This window comes from Ciconia boyciana, chromosome 2 (genome assembly GCF_034638445.1).
Source record: "Ciconia boyciana chromosome 2, ASM3463844v1, whole genome shotgun sequence".
NCBI lineage: Eukaryota > Metazoa > Chordata > Aves > Ciconiiformes > Ciconiidae > Ciconia > Ciconia boyciana.
The window spans coordinates 133,334,259-133,357,273 of record NC_132935.1 but is presented as its reverse complement, the minus strand read 5'-3'; the positions used below and the strand labels follow the sequence as shown (position 1 = coordinate 133,357,273).

Genomic DNA, 23,015 nt, shown 5'->3' with positions numbered 1-23,015 from the left:
CATCATGTTCCTGGCCATCAGCATCTGTTTTGGTTTTGATCTGGAGGGTAGCACCCAAGAGCAGGTGGGTGGGGTTTTTTAGTGATTATTAAAATTTTATGCAACAATTAATATTTCTAATGAGGCAAGTTATAATTTAATAATACATTATTTGGAGCTTTCAAAAGAATGCACACTGGATATTTCACACTATAATTAAAAAGATGTTCCTGGTGACAGGTTACCATTTATTTTCAGATAGATCTAAATGAAGACATCAACAAAACGGTGAAAAGAGAGATCAGGAGTAGGAAAATGCGGATTGTCTGCATACTTAAAAGCTTTTCAAAGTACCTCTGTTGGCATATTTCTTGTGTTGCCAGCAAAATACCTTCTCACAACACATTTCCAAATAAAAAAAGAAAGCAGGATGGCACATCAACTTGGCAAAGCCATTCCGCAAGCCAGGTAGCCTGAGTCACAAGCATGCATTACTGCAGTGCGCGCTGCAGGGCTATGATCTTTATTGGCATCACAGAGACGTGGTGGGATGGCTCTTACAACTGGAGTGTTGGAATGGAAGGATACAGGCTCTTTAGGAAGGACAGGCAGGGAAGATGAGGAGGGGGTGTCACCCTCTACGTCAATGACCAGCTGGAGTGCATGGAGCTCTGCCTGGGGATGGATGAGGAGCCAACCGAGAGCTTATGGGTCAGGATTAAAGGGAGGGCAGGGACAGGTGACATTATAGTGGGGGTCTGCTACAGGCCACCTGACCAGGAAGACCGCGCAGATGAGGCCTTCTATGGACAGATAGGAGCGGCCTCACGTTCACAAGCCCTGGTCCTCATGGGGGACTTCAACCACCCCGATATCTGTTGGAAGGACAACACAGCAGGGCATAAGCAATCCGGAAGGTTCCTGTAATGCGTTGATGATAACTTCCTTCTCCCAGTGACAGAGGAGCCAATGAGGAGAGGTGCTATGCTGGACCTTGTTCTCACCAACAAGGAGGGGCTGGTGGGGGATGTGAAGCTCAAGGGCAGCCTCGGCTGCAGTGACCATGAAATGGTGGAGTTCAAGATCCTTAGGGCACCAAGGAGGGCTCACAGCAAGCTCACTACCCTGGACTTCAGGGGAGCAGACTTTGGCCTCTTCAGGGATCTGCTTGGTAGAGTACCATGGGATAAAGCCCTGGAGGGAAGAGGGGCCCAAGAAAGCTGGTTAATATGCAAGGATCACCTCCTCCAAGCTCAGGAGCAATGCATCCCAACAAAGAGGAAGTCAGGCAAAAATGCCAGTAGGACTGCATGGATGAACAAGGAGCTCCTGGACAAACCCAAACACAAAAAGGAAGCCTACCGAGAGTGGAAGCAAGGACAGGTAGCCTGGGAGGAATACAGAGAAATTGTCCAAGCAGCCAGGGATCAGGTTAGGAAAGCTAAAGCCCTGATAGAATTAAATCTGGCCAGGGACATCAAGGGCAACAAGAAAAGCTTCTATAGGTACATCAGTGATAAAAGGAAGACTAGGGAAAATGTGAGCCCTCTCTGGAAGGAAACGGGAGACCTGGTTACCTGGGATATGGAGAAGGCTGTGGTACTCAACAACTTTTTTGCCTCAGCAAGTGCTCAAGCCACACCACCCAAGTCGCAGAAAGCAAAGGCAGGGACTGGGAGAATGAAGAATGAACAAATGAATGAACTACAGGCCAATCAGTCTCATCTCTGTGCCCAGCAAGATCATGGAGCAAATCCTCTTGGAAACCATGCTAAGGCACACGGAAAATAAGGAGGTGGTTGGTGACAGCCAACATGGCTTCACTAAGGACAAATCATGCCTGACAAATTTGGTGGCCTTCTACAACAAGGTTACAGTGTTGATGGATAAGGGAAGAGCAACTGATGTCATCTACCTGGACTTGTGCAAAGCATTTGACACTGTCCCGCACAACATCCTTGTCTCTAAATTGGAGAGACATGGATTTGACAGGTGGACCACTTAGTGGATAAGGAATTGGCTGGATGGTCGCACTCAAAGAGTTGCAGTCAACAGCTCAATGTCCAAGTGGAGACCAGTGATGAAGTGTGTGTGAAGAGGTGTCCCTCAGGGGTCGGTATTGGGACCGGTGCTGTTTAACATCTTTGTCAGGGACATGGATAGTGGGATTGAGTGCACCCTCAGCAAGTTTGCCAATGACACCAAGTTATGTGGTGCGGTCAGCATGCTGGAGGGAAGGGATGCCATCCAGAGGGACCTTGACAGGCTTGAGAGGGGGGCCTGGGTGAAACTCATGAAGTTCAGCAAGGCCAAGTGCAAGGTCCTGCACATGGGTCAGGGCAATCCCAAGCACAAATACAGGCTGGGCAGAGAATGGATTGAGAGCAGCCCTGAGGAAGAGGACTTAGGGGTGTTGGTTGAAGAGAAGCTCAACATGACCCGGCAATGTGCACTTGCAGCCCAGAAAGCCAACTGTATCCTGGGCTGCATCAAAAGAAGCGTGACCAGCAGGTCGAGGGAGGTGATTCTCCCCCTCTACTCCACTCTTGTGAGACCCCACCTGGAGTACTGCGTCCAGCTCTGGGGCCCCCAACATAAGAAGGACATAGACCTGTTGGAGCGAGTCCAGAGGAGGGACACGAAGATGATCAGAGGGCTGGAGCACCTCTCCTATGAAGACAGGCTGAGAGAGTTGGGGTTGTTCAGCCTGGAGAAGAGAAGGCTGTGGGGAGACCTTATAGCAGCCTTCCAGTACCTGAAGGGGGCTTACAAGAAAGCTGGAGAGGGACTTTTTGCAAGGGATAGGACAAGGGGTAATGGCTTTAAACTGAAAGAGGGTAGATTTAGATTAAGTATAAGGAAGAAATTCTTTACTGTGAAGGTGGTGAGGCACTGAAACAGGTTGCCCAGAGAAGTTGTGGATGCCCCATCCCTGGAAGTGTTCAAGGCCAAGTTGGATGGGGCTTTGAGCAACCTAGTCTAGTGGAAGGTGTCCCTGCCCATGGCAGGGAGGGTTGGAACTAGATGATCTTTAAGGTCCCTTCCAGCCCAAACCATTCTATGATTCTGTGGTTAGTAAAAAGAAATTTCATGGAGAAATTGTGTGTCAAAAACAAGAACTAATGCCCAGGCTGTGCAATCTCCTTCCTGGAGTTTTCATAACTTGACCAGACAAGGCCCTGCACAACTGCTCTGGGTTTGAAGTTAGCCCTGCTCGGACCAGGGGCTGGATCAGACAGCTTCCGCAAGGTCACTTCAAACCCAAATTATTCTGTAATTCTCTCCTGCTCCATCACTCCCAGACACAACTTAATTTTGCTCCTCCAACCTGCTGCATCAGGAAGGGGAGAGAAAGTCTGTGGAGCTGCAGAGCAACCAGAAACACTTTTCTAGATGCACCCTGTGTTTCAAAAAGGCTCTTAAAATCACATATATTCATGTAAGTCTTTCACCAAAACTTCTCCCAGTCACATTAACCCAATGTGCCAGGTCTCAGCTGCTGTGGAGCTGATGTACCTCTGCTGTCAACATTACTGCAGATAATACTCATGCCAGACCTCAGCCTTCAGCAACCCACATTTGTCAGAGATTAAATATAATAAAAAATTTTAAAGCAGACAATCAATTAAACAATTGATTCATCTCTACCTGTCACTACCAACCACCCATCATGTAGATGTAAGTTCAAATGCTCCCTCTCTGGTGTCAGGCAAAGTCAGCATGGTTAAGGACTTGATTTTCCCCAGTACAGGCTCAGGAGACTTCTTGTGAATTGCCCCCATGACCCTGCTGCAAGGATGCTCACCTCTGCCGCAAGAACTGTAACAAGCAGCAGAAGGGAAAAAATATCCAATATTGCTGCTGCTATTTCAGTGAACACAGATGCAGGAACAAAACTTCAAATATTAGTAAATATTCAGCAAATCAGTTATAAATGATGCTGCCAATAGCTAGCTAAAAATGTCAATACAAAGTATATATATTATTGAATAAGAAAATCCATTCAAATCTTAATTTATTCAGAAGCAATTTGCAAATAAAGAACCAGTTTTACAGATTTCAATAATGACAGTACATGTAATGTTTCAAGTACAAAAAGACAAAGTTAAAATTCAGTGCTTTGATTATGAATTATGAAAATACCTTGCAGTAAATTGCATCAGTTTTAGTTTACTATTTGAAAAATGCATACATTTCTGGCAACCTTTTTTTTTTTTTCAGGAGCTGCACACAAATAGTCCATGAATTGCTTTACAAGTGTGCAAAGGTATGTTTTTAATGTCCCTGTTCTTTAATGTCCCTGCTCTCAGAGAGCTCCGCTTTTACCCCTGCTTGCATAAAAGGTAGGTCACCCAATAATTTCCCAAACCTTATTCCTAGAAGCAGAGCACAGTTTTTGCTTTCAGGTACAAGACGTTGAAATTCTTTACCCTTTGTTTCCGAGAAACTGATTTTCTGATTTTACAGAGACCAGCTGACTTACTGGACAAAGCACCAGACTGTTCAACATACCTCGGTTTTATTCCTGAACCTGGTGTGGTCGCAACCTTCAGCAAGTCATTTCCCTTCCCATGCAATGGGAACAACCATGACCACTCTGCTCTGCAAAGCACTTTGAGACTTACTGGTAAACATCAGCTATCAGCTAAGGGCTAGAAGCACCCAAGCTCTCTGCCATGTAGCCAGGGTAGCCCCACTCTAAGTTCAAATACCTATAGCACATTTAAAACACAACAAATCATGAATAAAACTGCCAACTTTTGCTTTTCTTGCTTCTGAGGTTTTCAGAGAGTGGGAGCGGCCTCCAAGCTGGGTGAACAAGCTCTGGTTAAAGAAGCTTGCATTACAGCCTTAACAGCTTGAGAATCTGCAGCACTGTTGTTTGTATTGGCAGCACTCCGTTATGAGACCTCTTGGGAACAATATTAATTTCACTGACAGTAGCTCTTGGCACAAGCCGGTGCCAACCTACTATGGACTGGATAGTGGGAGTTCTTAACCACTTCCATAAGAACAGCTGTAATTTAATTTTTTGTAGAAAAACTATTAAAGTTTAACTATTTTAGTTTCATGAAACAGTCAAGGCCTCACTGTACAGAGAGCTTAAAAAGCACTCAGTATGCAATGAAAGAAAAAAATCGTTCCCTTGGATCACACAAGCAATTCCTTGGCAAAGTAGATCCAGGAACTCCTCACCTGCTCTCGGCAGAGCCTCAGCGCTACTTGGAGCTCTGCTACCGGCACCTTCAAACAGTCTGCAGAATGGGATCACGCTAACCCTGATAAGATCTTTTTTGTGCTTGAAAACCTTTGGTCTGTCTGTTGACGCAGGAACAAATGAAAATTCAAGTGCACTCCACTTCCAAAGGGAGGTTTGCTACCTTTGGAGGGAAGGGACTTGAAAAACAAAGCAGTTCAAAAGTCTCTGCCGGTGTGCCAGAAACCACTGCACGCCTATCATTCAATCCTGATTACTTAGCACATAAAGTAACATGGGAAGTAGTGTGCAATAACCATTAGATATGGAATAGGATTAGAACGTGAACAGCAGTTTAGCACTGTATACGAACAACCATTAAAAGTAGCTTAGGTAAATTTAGCTTTCACTAGACTGAGAACTTATAGAATCAGAAAATATCATAGATGCAAGACACAGATGAGTCTTGTAAATTTTTGGACATAGAAAAACAGCTCAAGTGCCATACCTAACAGATACAAGTTTTACTTAGTATGATAAGATCATACCCAAATAATATAAATGACCTATCTTATGCATATTAAGCTATTAAGAAAGTAAAATATGTGCTCAGCACCCCCTTAAGGTCACAGAAACAGTTCAAGCATCTTTAGATAGGAACCTCCTTCATGAACATAGGTCCAAGAAAAGAAGAACACAGTTTTTGAAGTTAGGCAAGACTTCCACCCTAAAGATACAGGTTTCCTTACTGGTATACTTTACCCTTAATTTTAATTACCTGCCTTTCTTCTGATATATATCTTTATTTTCATTCTTTATTCATATAACAACGGTTTGGACACATTTGATATTACTAAAGCACATGGATATGTCACATCATGTCTATGCTGCATTATTCTGAATTTAGTCACTGTAAATTTATTCAGTCTAAACTCAAGTAAGTCTACAAGTCCTTCTTCCTACTGCTGTGGAAGTTTGATCCCTCTGTGTGAGGGCTGGGGGGTTCTTTATCTCTTGAGATTCTCCAGCTGGTACCAGGGAGTTTTCTCATTTTGATCTACAGTTTTGAAGGGCAGAACCTTGCTCCAACAAGAGACATTTGAAATTGTCATGAATAGAACTGGTCCTTATAAGGGTTCTCCACATTCATCATTTATTTGCAAGACAGCATGGGCGAGATCAGACAAGGCCTGCACAGGTGATCCCTGCACCTCTCCTCAGGCTTAGAATACAGATGTTCAACCAAACTCAGTTTAAGCAAAAAGCCACAAAATTTGACAACCTACTCTTGCGAGATTAACACTCTCTGTGATGATACCCCACTCAAATTCATAGAAAAAGGAAGTACTAAACTGCGTTGCAGTATACCTTTTGTGGAGAAGTATATATTGAAAAAAATGGTTTAGGCAGCCTAACTAATTAACTAACTAGAGAAACAAACAAATAAATATAAGCCTTCAATTGGTCCCACATCAGCCTCTTGTCCCATGTGAGGTCATTAATCCTGGCAATTTCCAGCCCTCAGAAAAAAACCCTCCAGCAAAACTAGACCTGGTAGTTAAAGCATAAAGTTCCTATCCCTTTGTTTCATTCCTTACATACATTAGGAGGCCTTTAAACAAATATAAAGACACAAATGTTTTTTTCCTTTACAAGAAAGGTACTATTCCTTAAACAAAGTCCAAAATTTGAGAGTCAAAGGATTAGAAGATTTTTCTGTTTTTACATGATTAAATTATCTGAATTAATTAACCTTTAATTGCATTTGAAACTATTATCTAGTTCTCCATCCCAGCAGAAGTCCCACCATATGATGTCTATATCCTAGTCAATCTTACTCCCATATTCAAAAGCACATGCAAAAAAAAAAAAGTGCTAGAGTCTAAATTAGCATGAAAAACATGTGTGCAGTGGAAAAAAGAAGTCCATAGTATTACAGCAGTGCAGGGATCTGAGGTGAATTATATATTATGAAGTTGAACATACATGCCTGTGTCAGATGTGTCTTGACAAAGAGACTGAATTCTCCATGATTTCAACAACATCTCTGTACATCAGGTGCTGTAAGGAAGATTACTCCTCCAGAGGAACTGTTTGGGGGTTACTTATCTCACCGTGGAATGGGCCAGACATCCACCAGATATGGGGACAGTCCAGAAAATATGTGTCAGAAGATCATACTAAGGGTTTAACTATAGTTGGCACAGCCCAGTGAAACTCTATTAAGCAGCCTTCCTAGTCAATTGGTTATAAGCTTTTGTTTTAAAACAGAAGTCTCTTGTCTTGAAAGTTGTGGATGACCTTTCTAAGGCTGTTTCAAAATGTACATGAGGCAGTAACCACAGCCTGCACCTGCAGAATCTGCAATAACAGCCCAGACAAGGATCTCATCCCTCACTGAAGACAGCAGTGGCAGCAGTATAACTATTTTTAAGGAAATACTCATTAGAACACGTAAGAGAGAAGCAGAAGGACACAATGTGAATGTAAGCACGCTTATCGGTTGTGTGAACCAGGGCATATAAAAGAAAAGTACAATAGCCTCTGCATTACTCACAGCCGAAGTATAGCTGAGCGTATCCTGAACAAGGCAACCTCAAAGAGCCAGCAGATGCCATAGTACAATCAGAGGAAAGGACTCACACATCACTGACTTTCTACAGGGTCACATTTCCACCACCTGAGGACAGTCAGGCCTGGCAGCCAGTACTAAGAAGAGTACATTTGAGGAGCGTCTGACCATCAGACTAAGCAGCAGCTCACGCATTTCCTGTGCCACTTGGAGCTGCATTCTCCTTGCTCTACCAGAGACACCACTGTCCACGGCTCTTCCAGGATCCTCCTTTACATATCCATGTAAAGCAGCAACAAAGAACTGAGCCACCTTCTTCTGCTTCACCAGATTGAGTCTTCACCCCAAGATCCTTGAAGGGCTGCTTTGTCCCATGGAACTAAAAGCACCAGAGGTAAAGACTGACCACATTTTTTCAGGTCTAGGGGCAAAGAGAATTAACTTTCTTCCTCTTTAATATGCTGCATCATAGACAATGCTTGCAACATTTATCACTTCAACATGCTGTTATCCTCCTTCCACTTGCCCACTGTATCCTGGTTACCAGCCCACCCAGATTTAAAAGTCAGTAATAAATATCATTTTAAGTTAGCAAATGTTTTCTGACCTACACAAAGTAGGAGGCAGGAGACAGCAAGGAGAGCAGGGGAGAGATGGGGAACTGCTGCCTTTAAAAGTTGGTTCAAGCGATACGCCCATGGAAGATGCTAATTTGTTAGAGAATTTAGACTGAAATGAGGGAGGCAAAATGATCTAAAAGATTAAATACTGCAGTATTCCCTACCGCAGGGACTGATCTGTCAGAGACTAGCAGAGGTACACTACCTGTGTTTCTATAAACACTAACGAAGAGCAAGATGTCGGTGACCTCCTAACAGTCTGGTGTGATGCTCAGTCTGCCCTCATCAATTCACCAAGTAAGCCTGGGCCAACCTGGACACCCTACCAAAGTAGGTAATACCTGTTCAGACTCTTCCAACCCCTTTGCCATGACAATCTCAAAAGCCCCTCCAGCTTGATAACTCATTTTGCAGCAGGGACACCCAAGCCATCAGTTAAACTGTGGCACTAGGGCAGATTGATGGCAAATCGCCACTTACTGTAAAAGACCTTCATTTTGAGATACACTGTCTTCAAGAACCAGTTGATTCTCACCCCAAACGACTTGCTCACTGCTCCATCCTTTCCCACACCAGCTTTTTAGAGATGACTTCAAACCAGTCCTTGTCTCAGTGGAACCACCACCACAAACCACATGGGCTTCACCAATTTCACCTAAGCCAGCCTAAGCCTATGGGATAACGTATCTATTTGGTCAGCTCCCAAGTGCCAAAAATAACTGTAGCAAAATTAAACAGAGTTTCAGCACCTTCTTGGTACGTAGATACACACACAGAGACTTCTTCAAAAAGCGAAGCTTGCAAAAGAGATTAACAAAAGTTTTTTCACCTCTCATCTATTTGCTGCCTTTTGTCTATGCAATGCCATAATGTCTGTTGTGGGCACTGGACACACTAGCAGAAGTTAACTGGAGAGGGCCTCTAGGACACCATTCCTGGTCAGTAAACCTTTGCCTTGGAATTGACCTCCCTGCTCCCTCCACCAGGATAGGATCAAAAGATCAGATGGGTTCATGAACAACAAAGTAATGGGAACAGGAACGCTCTGGGGTTTGGAAGATTACACGAGAGGTTTGTTTGCATGTTTTTAGCGTGCCTCATGCTTGTTGACATTTTTAACTTCTCCACTTGTGCCAAGAGATAACAATGACTAACTTAGGAGGGAAAAAGTCACCGTATAAAGAAAGAAGCATACACATACTGAAACTGGAGTTGGCTCAGGCTGAAAAGATGATGACTCACAGACCCTCAGTATTTAGCTTTGTTTCTATAAGTCAGATAACACCAAGAACTGCTAAAGCAAGGGATGAAGATTCAGTCTGTTTTCTTGCTTAGCTCAAATAAAAAATAAAAAAAATCAGGTTTCCAGTTTGGGAAGTCTCACAAAATTTACCATTAGCTCTTCAGTGACAGGGAACAGTTTTTAACTCAGGATTATAAAAAGAAATTATTATTGTCTCTGGGTAGCTTCTTCGGAATGATTCTTATTTACAGAATGGAAGAATGTAATGTTTCCTTACCCGCTCCCACCATCCTGCCATCAGTTTTCCTGTAACGTGCTTTGCTATTAATAAGCAACTGAAGTTGGTCCTTTTCTACAGTCACAATAAATGGATACTCAAAGAGCATAAGTTTACCTTGTTTTTAATAAGGCCACAACTTTGATTTAATAGCAGTGTTGCTCTGTTAGCTACGCTTTGTGTTTAAATGCAAAAGACCACTACAGGGACATTTTCTGTCCCTGTTTTTAATAAAGAGCTTTACAAGATTAGAGAGCAGTTGTCTGTAATGTGACATGCTTCGAAAATCTTTGGTAAGTGATTTGCCTGTTAGATAGTTTTGTTCCTAGCAGCAGTTTTGCCATAAAGTTGCCTAAGCAGAAAAATTTTTTAAAAAAATTTAAAAAGAACAAACCGCGCTCTCCCCCTCCCTGCCCTTTCTTCTTTGATGCATTGGACAGGCAGCTGCTTCTTAACAAGCATATTCTCTACTCCATCACTGCAGTTTTTAAATAAAATACTGATAGTAGCAGAGCCAAGAGACACTCTTGCAGAGCCCTGCTCAGAGATTATTTGACAAAGTTGTTGGTGACTAGTCTGTGTAAAGCCTTCCAAACAGTTGTCCACCCACTGAACAGGAGCTTCACCAGCCATGAATATTCTTATATTTCTTACAAGAACAGGAAAGCCTTTGACACAGTATGTTGTAACAAGGTCAAGACTGACATGATATAAGCTGGTTTTCTTGTATGTTCAGAGACCATCTACACAGCAATACTCTACAGTTGTACCTCCAACTTCAACAGACGTAGTACAGACTCACTCTAACACACAGAACTCCTCTAAAGAAGCTGAAGCAGTGTTTCTTGAAGAGGCAAAATACTATAAATGATCAAGCAATAGCAAAGTGATGAAGGACGAGAACCGGATTAAACAGGCTGTTTCCATTAAGACAAGGAAAATATGAAGATGCCCCAATGTTATATCCTAGGCTGAATGCTGTTTAATAAAACATATTTGTGATGTTATTATCAAGATAAGCCAATTTTGCTTATACGATTTTGGTTAGTCACAATCAGAAGTCTATAAACAACTTCAGATGAACCTCATCAAGGTAGGTGAGTGGACAACACCATGTTAAATTATGTTTATCTACATCAAATGCAAAGTAACACCCATTGGAAGGAAAAAATGCTGACGACTTACGTGGTTTTAAATTAACCATATCAACTTAAAGAAAGCAACCTGAATGGCTATGAAGACATTTCAGTGAAGAACTAATGTGTACCACCAGGAACCCTAAAAAGATAGCAAATTGCTAGGATGAAAAGCCTACCTGATGGAGAGAGGGAAGAAATTGCATGATTTATATAAATCAGCAGTGCAGTCTCATACAGAATATTACATTCAGCACAAGCCATCACAAGTTCAAAGGGACATTGAAAAACCAGACAGAGTTCAAAACGAGGTAACAAAAATGATTATAGCATGGAAAGAGTCATCTAGAGAGACTGGGATTGCTTGCTTTAAAAAACAGCTGTATAAAAGAATACATAAAAACTAACTGTACAGAAGTTGGAAGTTCCCTGCCTCATAGGGTCACTGAAATTAAAGGTGAGATATTCAAAACTGATCAAAAAGAAATGCTTTCATTAGCAACAGAATAAACCAAAACATATTTTTCCTTGCCTTGTGAAGTCTTTATCAGCAAACCCCACACACAAGCTCTGTAAATGTGAGTTCCAAGATGAGTCTGAAGCGAAAATACTAGCCAGATTCATTAAAAGGCTGTATATGGGTAACATGAAAAGCTATAACTACAATGATTGATGGTAACAACCTCCAAGCATCAGAGTACAAGGTATCTCTGGCTATTTGAAACCAGAAAAAAAACAATGTGGAAGGCAGACTATACAACATTTGCCCACACACTCTCTTGAAAGCACAAGAAACTTTATATCTGTGGCTAAAACAATCACCTGTTAGATCAACCTTAAAACTTATGGATATAGGACTAGATGAACCATCATCTTGACCCACTACAACGTTTCGTATCTACACTACCTTCCTCTGAAATAATTGCTTTGGTTTTTTTAATAAAACCTCTACCACTATAATGTAAACATTTATTGCCACATTGAATTGCAAATTATCAACTCAAAAATGGGACCTTTTAAGCAGGACTTCTGATAAATTCTCAGTTTATGCATACACTGTATGAACTGAGGACAGACATCTCAATGGAAAAAACCAAGAGACATTACTCCTGCTATTCAGCTTGGAGACTCACCAGTTTTAATGCATGTCCTGGCAACCTAAGAGACCTATTCATTTGCAGCCATTCATTCAAGTGCAGTGAAAGCCATAATTAGATAAATAGCTTTGGTAAAACTAATCTGAAACTCATTTGTTTGCGGACTGTCTGTTTAATGAGATAAAACAAGAAATTAAATATCTGCTGAATGTTCCTCTTTGTATCCTTCAACACAATAACACAAATATAAATAAAGAGGTATTCATTTAACTACCATTATTATTTTTGCATTTTATGTATTTTATTCTAAGCAATTGCTGTCAAAGACAATTACAAAGACAATATTTATGAATAACTATGCTCTAACGGGCTGACCAGTTTTATCAATCTCTTTCATACATGTGGATACTGAGGAATAAAGAGAACAGGTCTTTTAATCATTTGTAAACACTCTTCGAGCTGAGAGAGTATAGCTTTATGATGGCATGTATGGTGTAAGTTTTTAAAGTTCCATTTTTGGTTCCATTTTTGGACATGATTATGCCATCCTTTGTGAACAGAAGTTAAATTCTGGTTAAGTTTTCAAAAGGTTTATAACAATTAATCTAGCAGGATTATTATATTTTGTATCTTAACTAATTTTTTTCCAACAAAATGCTGAGGAAGACTACTTTAAAGAATTCCTATGCATAATTCAGTGCTAGTACAGACAGATATTACAGTTTACCCTTCCTAAGCCGAAACACACTTAAAGCTTGGGATACGCTGTGTTCTCACCTTTCTTCTTTGGCAGCTAACTACCAGATTCTGCTTCTGTTCCTTTAGGACTCGCATCTCCCATGAGTTTGGCCTTCCTTAACAAACACCACAAATCTTGGTTCATCCTACAACACAGATTCAGCAGCAGACTCGCAGCCCACACCCCCAGATTTGCTTTCGCTGCCAAGAGGCCTCAGGCGCTGCAGAAACGACAAACCGCAACAAAGCACTGGATTGTACACAAGCTGGGACCCAGACCAGATCTAAGGGGTTCTTTTAGCTCATTCCTTCAGCCATCCAGTAAACAACAGCTTTGCGACTTTCAGAGCTAACCATGTGTGTGCATTGTTTTTCTCCCCTTCTTTCCATATTTTAAAAATCAATTTATGCATCACTGAAGTGCATTCAGCTATGGGATGAAATGGAGCATCTGCTTAGCAGTGTGCAGTAGCAGTCTATGACAGCAAATGATTACCACATCCATCTGAAATTACAAAGTGTTTTAGGATCACTGAGTCTAACTCTCTCAGTGAGAACTTGGCCAGAAAACCACAATTAAATGCTTATCGTCTTAAAAAACCAAATAAACAAAACCCAAACACCTGCTCTCCCTCCCCCTCCTCACCCCAGGCAACGTCATAAATTCTTGCTGCTCACAAGTGGTCTGGACCTCAATTTTCTGTTGGGGTTTTTTTTGTTGTTGGTTTGGGGTTTGTTGGGGTTTGGGTGGGGAGGGGGCCAGCTTAATCCAAAATGGAGTACTTCCTCTGGTTTACTGCTCTTCAGTACTGACCTGCAGACTGCATACCGTCTACTGTATCACGAAGGGCATGGTTGCTTTTTGCATGACATACGTTGCTTTGGCCAGTGGTATCACTGTAAGCAGCCACAGACCCTTGCTTGGTGCTGCTTTTTGCACAGTCTCAGTGATGATGCTGACACACCACCTGCAGAGATGCTCGGAAGGGCCAGCTGCAGGAGAAGCTACCAGCAGATCACAATAAAGCGCACACATATAAAACCCACTCCATAATTAAGCAACAAGACTGCTGGAGAGCCTCTGGAGTAGTTCTCTCCTTACTGCTCTAAGTCATATAGCCCATGTGTGTCTCAGACAAATAAATACTTAGGTATGAGGTTCAGAAAGCACACACACAGCCCCAAAATCAAGGAAAAAAAGAAAGTTGCACTCTTCACAATCAATCTTTTAAAAAAGGCAAACTAAAAATCATCCATCGTTTTAATCTTTAATGGGTTAATTTAGTTCTAAAACTGAAGGCAAAAAATGATTACTGATGCAATGAATACAACTCTACTGGTATTTATATAGACTGAAGGGGTTTTTTCCCCCTCAATCAGCAGAATATTTTCTTTTTGCACTATAAAAAGTATATTGACTTTTAATCAGTTATCCTGCTGTGTCCTCTCCAGGAAAATGTCTTGTGAAAAAGGAATCCATCAGAATAAACTGTATACTATAATATTTAAATATTAATAATTGACCCTAGCTTAATACAACAGCCATAAGTAGATCACTTTACAAGGCCAGACTAACCCAAGTCAAACCATAAGTTAACTGAGATAAAAGACACCGTGACAATTATGAATAGCTACTGCCTTTTACACCTGGAACTTGAAAATATTCAGATCCTGCTTCCACGGCTTTTAACTTTACAGCCCAAATGACTTCATTTTTATCCTTAAACTTTTGCCAAAAGTGCAGATATAATGAAAAAATGTTTAAATCAAAAGGTGTCATATGGCTAAAATTTATACAGCAGATACTAAAAAGCAACCTAAAATATTCCACTGAAATGGATCTATGCATATGGACCCTACGGGATCTACGAGGCAGCCTGATTTGGGGAAAAAGAGGTTTCAGAGTTTGTGCACAAAGAGCAGAGCAATGTATGGATGGCCCAGCTAAGCCAGCCCTGAGGGACCACAGAACAGAGCACTCTCACTCTGTCCAGAGTTAAAAGGTGTTCCATTTTACTTTCAGTGCCACAGCACCATACTGAGCCCCAACCAACGCCAAGACTCTTTTTCTAAGCATTAATATGAACCCCTAATAGAAGATGGCTCACATCCCAAGGAGACGACTCTGTGACCTGGGTGAATGGTGATCAGCCACAGGAATGTGGCAAGACCTATCTGCGGTCTTGAGTAGTTCAGCAGAGCCAGACCAAAAGTCAGTGTACTGAACCCCATGGTTTCCAGAGGCTGGCTGTTACACCCAGCACTCCCCTGGGGAGAGGTCAGAAACCATGGGTGGACAGCAGCACTTCAGCTGTAACTGAAGAAGCAAGTTATATAGTATAAATATAAAGTTATATAGTATAAATTACATAGTATAAAGTTGCATAGTGTAAGTATAAAAAGTTGCATAGTATAAGTATAAAAAGTTGCATAGTATAAGTATAAAAAGTTGCATAGTATAAGTATAAAGAACAAGCAACTTCCTTTCCCATATGTGAAATATTACTTTAATTGTTATATATTAAGGATAAAACATCTGTTTTATTACAATAACTTTCCATGAACTAGGTTGAAAAGATGGCATATTCTGCTTTCCTTTTTTTCCCCTGCTTTTAAAAAGCTATCGCTGCCTATTTTCAGCATTTTCATCAGCATAAAAATGCACAGCTTGTTTTGCAATTTCCTCACGGCGCAAATGGAATTCAAACCACTGGGGCCATACGAGTAACAACAGCTGAATACAAACCTTAACAGAGTTTGTCATAATTGTACAGTGCAGCGCTTGTTCATTCATCCTGGCGGCTGGGAAATCTAGCATGAATTAACCAATAATGCAGGTTTGCAACCAAGCAAATTAAAATATACAATTCCACAAAGTGAATTTTGTCTATTTCCTTTTAAATATATAACTAAGAGGACAATCAGCTCACATTTAAATCGAGCCTCTCATCAAGACATAACACTAGCAGAAGTTTTGCAAATACTCAAATACATTCCTTTTAATTCCAATTGAGCTGATCTTATTTCCTACATAGATTTCCTTGATAGGTTTCCAAGCCACACATGGCAGCACCACATCTGAGGATCTGCAGGCTATGTCCCCTAGAAACAGGAGCAAAACCAAAAGTGAAAGTAGTGAGATCCTTGTTCAACCAGAATTACAAAAGCATGCAGGGCTGATGATCGATATTTTCTTACGGAGTCCCTAACTGAAGGTTACTAACACAAGAAAAGCAGCACTTAAAAGACTGACCGTGGGCAAAATTGACTCAAGGTGTTTTCAGCTTGAGCTTCATTTGCAGTGTGGCAAGGCATTAAAGACAAGACCATGTTTCACAGCAGCCGACTGTGGGTCAAAGAGGGACTTACCAGGATATGCTCTGGCCAAAATAGAGAAAGGAAACTCAGAACCTGTCCCATAGCTTAGAGCAAGCTGCTGCATTTTTTTCTGTGTCAAAGGGTCGATGTCAATTTTATGCACCTTCCATGAGCACGAGCCACACGATGGCACCTCTTCCCCGTGCGTTGGTCCTCCTGCTAGTGCTGCACCTGGACCTTCCCAGGGATGCTAGAAAGCAGCTGAGATGTCAGTCCAGGCATTGCCAGCCTCACACCCAGTGCCAGTGTAAGACCACAGGCAGTGGGCATCATCCTGTCAACCAGACTTATCCCCAGCCTAAGGGAGAAAAATAACTTTGCATTCTGCAAAACGTATTAAGTTACTTCCTAGGGCAGAAGAGTGGGTTTGCCTTCCATTGCATTCAACTGTAGTTAATCAAACCCCAGCATAATTTCTCAGATGTCATAACACATGGGCTAATTAAGAAGTATTCTCAATTTAGTAATTCACTGAACACTGACTATGAAACAAATTATTATGCAAATAAACACAAGAGACTGAAATTCCCCATCAACTACCGTGGTCACTGTCGCTAAGCTATTTTACTCATTACTCAACATTTCACGTGTCACCAGTCACAGACCTGACAAGTTAAAGGATACTGTGAAAGACAATTATCTTAATCAAATACATTTAGCAGGAATACATAATAAGCCTGATTACAATGGGAAAAATTCAAGACTACTTACCACGACTATTTTTAGCCACATAATAACTGCCAAAGTGATGGGGGTATTAAGTTACTGAGTAGAACCTCTACAGCAGGCTTTAAAGCAAAATGTCACCAATATCAATCAGCCTACTTGGATAATACTTCTGACAGTAAAACTTTCGATTCACTGAGCCAATCCAGTATTTTTGTGCACTGATTTCAGCCAGTACAGCATCTACACACCACAACACTGCATCTTTTTAATGCAGGAGAAACTCCAAAATTAAAGCCTTTATAGTACGTATAAACATAGGTACCAGAGCAATTGTTCTCCTGATTTTTTTCTCCTCTTCTCATTAACAACACTGGTCAAACGAGCATAAAGGCGCTAATGAAATGTGTTGATGGCACAAAATTTGAGGCATTGTCAAAACAAATGTAAACAGAATGGCGTATGGGAAGATTAGGTCAGTTCGAGGACTGGAGTATTAGGAAAAGAGTGTAATTCAGCAGCATGAAAGACAAGGTCACTCAGGCACTACTAAGATGAGGAGCTGTGAACAAGAATATGGACTGCTATAAATGTCAGTCATTGGTGGGAAGGCTACCTGAGTACAAGGTAGATCTATACGCTTGGCTCAATCAAAATGTCACTATCAACCACCAACATAATGTAGCCATGGAAAGAAGTACTGGAAATTCTGAGTATTTCCAGCAGGGAATTTCTAATGTCCTGGCAAAACCTCATCTACAACACTATGGTTTCCCCGGTCGCAGGATTAATTGATTAGAGGAAAGTAACTTGAATGACATAAGCAACTGAAAGCTTCTTGCAAGAGACGAATAGAAGTTTAGCAGAATGTAAGTTGAGAGGTTCGGATACTTCATTTAATTAAAACAGATTGCATATAATTTGATTTTTTTCCCCTGCCAAAGAAGAGTTGTCTCCAACAGCATGACAACTGCCAGTGCCAGAATATATGATAGATATCTCTAATACGCTCCAACCCTCCAGCTATTTTCAGCTTGGGAACCTTCTGTGCCTGATGAGGAATATGTATGTTCAGTACATTTCTCTTCCATGAACTTCTCCAGTCTCACCCTGAACTCATGTAAACTTTTAGCATCCATACCCTAACTCCTGCGGTTTATTTTCAGCCTGTAACCCTACAGTCATTTTACATCCTGACATACACATGCAGCAAAGTTGTCACTCAAAACAGAGCTAGGGTGAAGACAGTCTGAGAACATTTGCCTGGCTGAAGACCTCTAGGAACCTCACAAAAGTCATTACAGGGTCTCAGAAAAGAAAATAGTCATGGTTATCTCTTCAACTTTGAGCAAGTCAAAAGGCATGTCCATGGTGAAAGTTTGTACAGGCCAGCAAGATCTTTCACAATATCAGAGTAATAGGGTTTGACACCATGACGTCCAAAAGGTTTTCCAGCTCCACTACTGTGACAAAGAGCAACATCCATGCTCACATATAACAGTATTTTGCTTGTGTGTAAATGTGAACCTAGATAGCAGAAAATGTCATTAAAAATGTGTGCGTGTCTGCATGTGCGTGCAAACTAATTCCTCCTCTGACTGCTGAGCGCTTCCCTGCTCTCCCAGGAGGCACTCAGGAGCGGCATTAGCTCCATTAAGAGTCCAGCTGAGTGTTGTGAAAAGGATTTTTGGCATGATGGAGTGACTGCTGCACTGATGTGCCTGCAGGACCTTGCCGGTGGCGCTCCTGGTGCTTCCAGGGGCAGGGACCTGTATTTAATCACTAATTACGAGAAAAAGGGGAAGAGAGGAAAACTTCTTTGGCAAGCATCAGGAAGAACAGCAAAGACAGTTAATAACCAAAACACTCATGCTTACTACACGTACGCTTAACACATACCTCAAGGAGGCAAACTAGGAAACAGAAGGGTCCCACTTTCCAAAGATTTTGAGAAAGCACATGGCAGAGGGGAACAGTTCCACAGGGCACAGCAACCCACCACAACAGATCCCTCCTCTGCCTCTGCACAAGCTCTGGCACACGCACACACAAACACACACACAACTACCACAGCAAAAGATTGGATTATTTTCTGCTGTCTTATCCAGCAGAAACAAAGAAGCACCAAGCAGAGGATGAGGAGTAAAACCCACACCTCGCAGCTCACTGTGCAACTGCAGCTTAACCCCCAGTGCCGTCTCGGACATCTGTGCTGCACCTGCCCTAAGATCAAATTTAAGAAAAACCACTGTCAGGGACAAGGCCAACGTCCAGCTCAAAGTTCAGGAGCTTTAAAAAAAGCATTGGGCTTTGCTAGCAAAGGAAGTGGAGGTTAGTTTTATCTGTTATCAAACAGTCTAGTGCCAAGGGCCAAGGACTGAGAAGCCCAAAGAGATTTAAAAAAAATTATTCCACCCCACACTGGTTTGCAAAATTTATTCCATTTTTTGTATACTACCCTCTACTACGCAATGCTTTCCTCCCTGCCGCACCACAGGAAGTATTTGAACAGCATGCAGTGAAGTACATCCTCAAAACAATTATAGCACCCTTAACACTTCCATTATATTTTATTATCCATAGTCCCCAAGCATGCAGATTATCCCTGCTTTATAGACGAGGAAGCAAACTGCACTGCAGGCGGTCCCTCAGCAAGTCAGCATCAGAGGCAGACCCCCTGCTCAGGGGTCATAATATTTTTCTAGGAAATTAAACAAGCCAGAATTTCAGCTGGTCAGCATTCACTTGAAAACAGCTCACCTAAGTGAGCAACATTCCTGATGAAACCAGCTGGACAAATAAGACTCTCAGCTTGGCGTTTGAACAAACAAAAAAGCACAAAGAAAAAGTCACTGGAGAGGAAGATCAGACTAAATTTTTTTTCAAAGGGGTAGAGGGGATGGAGATTTCATAAGCAAACAAAACCCTCCAAAAATTAACTTTGGATTAACTTGAAATATTTTGTTGAGGTAAAAAAAAAGGAATCTTTGTTTCATATTTTTGTTACTCAACCTTCCTCCAACCTTATTTTAAGGCTTCTTTATTTTAAGAGTCATGTTTAAAAGGGAAAGTATAAAAAATGCTGCATTTGATTATTCTAACATAACCCTTCCTTCTCCCAAATACTGTCATTTTCAGGGTTGAAGTTATTCTCCACATTAAACAGAAATATGTGAAAAGTGCCGTGTCCCTAAAATTGCATTTCTGGGGGGAAAAGGCATATGCACAGAGCAGCAAGAAATCAACACGGGGCACTACTAACAGAGCCAGACCACTCCCTGGAGAATCGCATGTGTGGGAGAGACCCTCCACGCACCCCAAGTGTCCACTTTGTTTCCAAAGGGAACAAGTGACATGAACATCACTACTGGACTCCTACCGTGACCTGCGCCTCAGAACACCCCACTAGGCACCTGCACTGCTGAGTAATTCCAGCTGCAGGAGAATCCCTGCAAACCCAGAAACGGCAGAGCACAGCAGTCCCGTTTGTCCGCACAGGACCAAGCCACCGGCCAGAAGGTCCTGCTGGAGCCATACAGCATCTCCACGCAGCATCGCCCACTGATCCAAGATCTGCTGGGCTGACTCCAGACTGACTTAGAGACTCACCATCCTCCCTCCTACCAGGACAGACAGTTCAAGGAAAACTTTGCAAGGCGACCCACAGGGTACTGGAAGGCAAAGCTGCAGATCACACCACCACAAAATCTGTCACGCTGTGTTTGCTGGTCCATAACACAGCACATCAGCAAAGACAGGCGGAGCCTCAGCTGGGACTGCATGAAGCAAGACAGGACAAAGGCTTCAGCAAGCACAACTGAGGAGCTACCCAGGCTTCTTACCCGGGTGTTAACGCACCCACTCCAAATATTTAGAGTATTTAGAGTAACTGTTGTACCACTCGCTTGTCAAATGCTTTCAGCAGCCATGGGGAATAACTGTGAGGATAAACCCGAGCCTGCTCTGCATGGTGTCTCCCTGAAGCACCATGAATTTGTTGTGCTAGAACAGTATCTCAGACCTGCCTACAAACCAACACCATTACCAGCAGTGGCTCTGCACTGCTTCTTACCTCCTTACTGCACACGTACTCCACTTCTTTGGTAGTATGCTTTTAAAGTGGAGCAAATTAAACTCAATTCAGAAAAGGTCTCATCTTCACCAGAAGATAGATATCTGTCATAAACATCCTGCTAGGGCAGAGCAAGACTTGGCCATTTAAAATTATATGAATCCCCTTAGGTCTGTGTTTATACGGACACTTGTCAAGTGGATTACAATTTCACCTGAACAATAAAAATCATTAAGGGTCTCCATATAGACTAGTCTTTATTCAGTGGCTTAAGTTCACCTGAAGAAAGAAACTTATTCTAGAACAGGATTCTGAATCAAAATATTACTCAGAAATAGCTATTCTGCTGTAAATTTACATACTAACTTAATCCTATTTATCTTCCTTGCATACATATCCTCTTATAACAAAGCATTCACCCAGGAAGTTTGGTTTTTAAATTCACACCCTACTATATTTCACAACAACTTCCCCTTGCAGAGAAAGCATTTATTTACATGGGTAAAGTACAGCAAAGTTGATGAGGGTACAAATACATCATGCTGATTTCTCCCCACTAACTCCCTACATGGGCATTTATCTGTGCACCAAAGCCACACGGCAGCTCGCTTGATTCCCCACGTAGACAAACCTGACCCCATGCAGGTAAACCCAACCCCCACATTTCAACTACTCAGATGGTGGGTTTCAGTCCAGTTTTGGCCTGCAAGTAAGTTTTGCCGTGACCCGATGGCAATCCCACCCCCGTGATATGGCTCCAGTCACGACTGGGAGACATCAAAGGCATGAGCAGCCGCTCACCACTGCGGTTCCCAGCTGCAGCGGTGTCACACTGTGCTTTGCCAGGGTGCTGCTTCCTACCAAACCACCCCTGTACCATCGGCCTTTCTAAAAACGAGTGAACTTGAGTGAAATTTGGCTAGGGATTTCCACGATGCCCACCTGAGCCCACGGCCTCCGTCTCTGGAGGCACGCAAGACTGGGGGCAGAGCACACCCAGAAGGGCCTTCTAGCTTCAAAAACGTGGGTGCGTGTTGAAGTTCACTGCTTTAACACGCGTTTGCACAAGTGTCCGAGCACACCTGCGCAGCATCTCCTGACAGCCGAGAGCATGCAGCGACCCACACAAGTTCTGCCACATGGAGGGGAAAAGGAGGGACGAGCAGAGCCACAGGAGGAACCCAGAGATGGGGACAGGGGCGCGCACTCACCCAGACTGGTATTTCAGTTTTTACCAGAGCCGGCGGAGGCGGGCCGAGCCCGGGGCCGGCCTGCGGGCACCCCCGACCGGGGGCCGCCGAGGTGCGGCCCCGCCGCGGAGCCGCCCCATCGCCCTCCCTCCCTCCGTGCCGCCCGCCCGGCGGCCCCCCGCGGGGTCAGCGCCGGGAGCCCGCGGCCCGCCCCCCACCGCGGCCCGGCCGGGGCGCTGCGGGCGCCGCCCCGCCCGCCCCGGGCACCGCCGCCCGGCGGGCAGGGCCGGGCCGGGCAGGGCAGGGAGGGGGCGGCCCCGGCCCCGGCCCCGCGGGCAGGCGGCGGGGGCTGCCCCGGGCCGCCCGCTGGCTCACTCACCCGGCCGGCGGCGGCGGCGCTCTTCCTCCGCAGCGTCAGCCCGCTCCGCAGCAGCGCCGGCAGCTCCCGCAGCTTCTGCCGCAGCTGCACCGGCGGCGGCGGCGGGTCGTGGGCTCCGCCGCCGGGGCTCCAGCTGCGGGCCAGCTCCGCGCCTTCACACGGCGACGGCATCTTCACGGAGCCCACGGCCATGCCGCATCCCTGCCGGGCTGCGGCGCGCAGAGGCGCTCGCCCGCCCGCTCTGCCCGCCCGCCTTCCCCTCGCGTCGCCCCAGCCCCGCTCCCACCCACCGGCAGGCACAGGGGCAGGAGGCACTCGGGCAGGCACTGGCACAGGCACCGGTACTGGCACTCGCAGGCACCGCGCACTGCTCGCACACCTTCCCCTGGCTGCGCCGAGCGCGGCCCCCGCACGCCGCGGCCCCGCCGGGCGGGCAGGAAGGGCCCCGCCGCCGCCGCCGCGGGCAGCCCC

The 23,015-nt window shown here is 43.7% G+C and overlaps 1 protein-coding gene across 2 annotated transcripts in view; it reads right to left on the bottom strand.

Moving 5' to 3' along the window:
• The window catches only part of RAPGEF5 (Rap guanine nucleotide exchange factor 5), a 167,896-nt gene extending 145,123 nt beyond the window's left edge, over window positions 1-22,773 (bottom strand). For both annotated transcript variants that reach the window (XM_072854152.1, XM_072854153.1), the window contains exon 1: window positions 22,545-22,773. In XM_072854152.1, the coding sequence (XP_072710253.1) occupies window positions 22,545-22,736 (192 nt within the window). In that variant the 5' untranslated portion in view covers window positions 22,737-22,773. The remainder of the gene's footprint in view (window positions 1-22,544) is intronic.
• Between the last annotated feature and the right edge of the window lie 242 nt (window positions 22,774-23,015).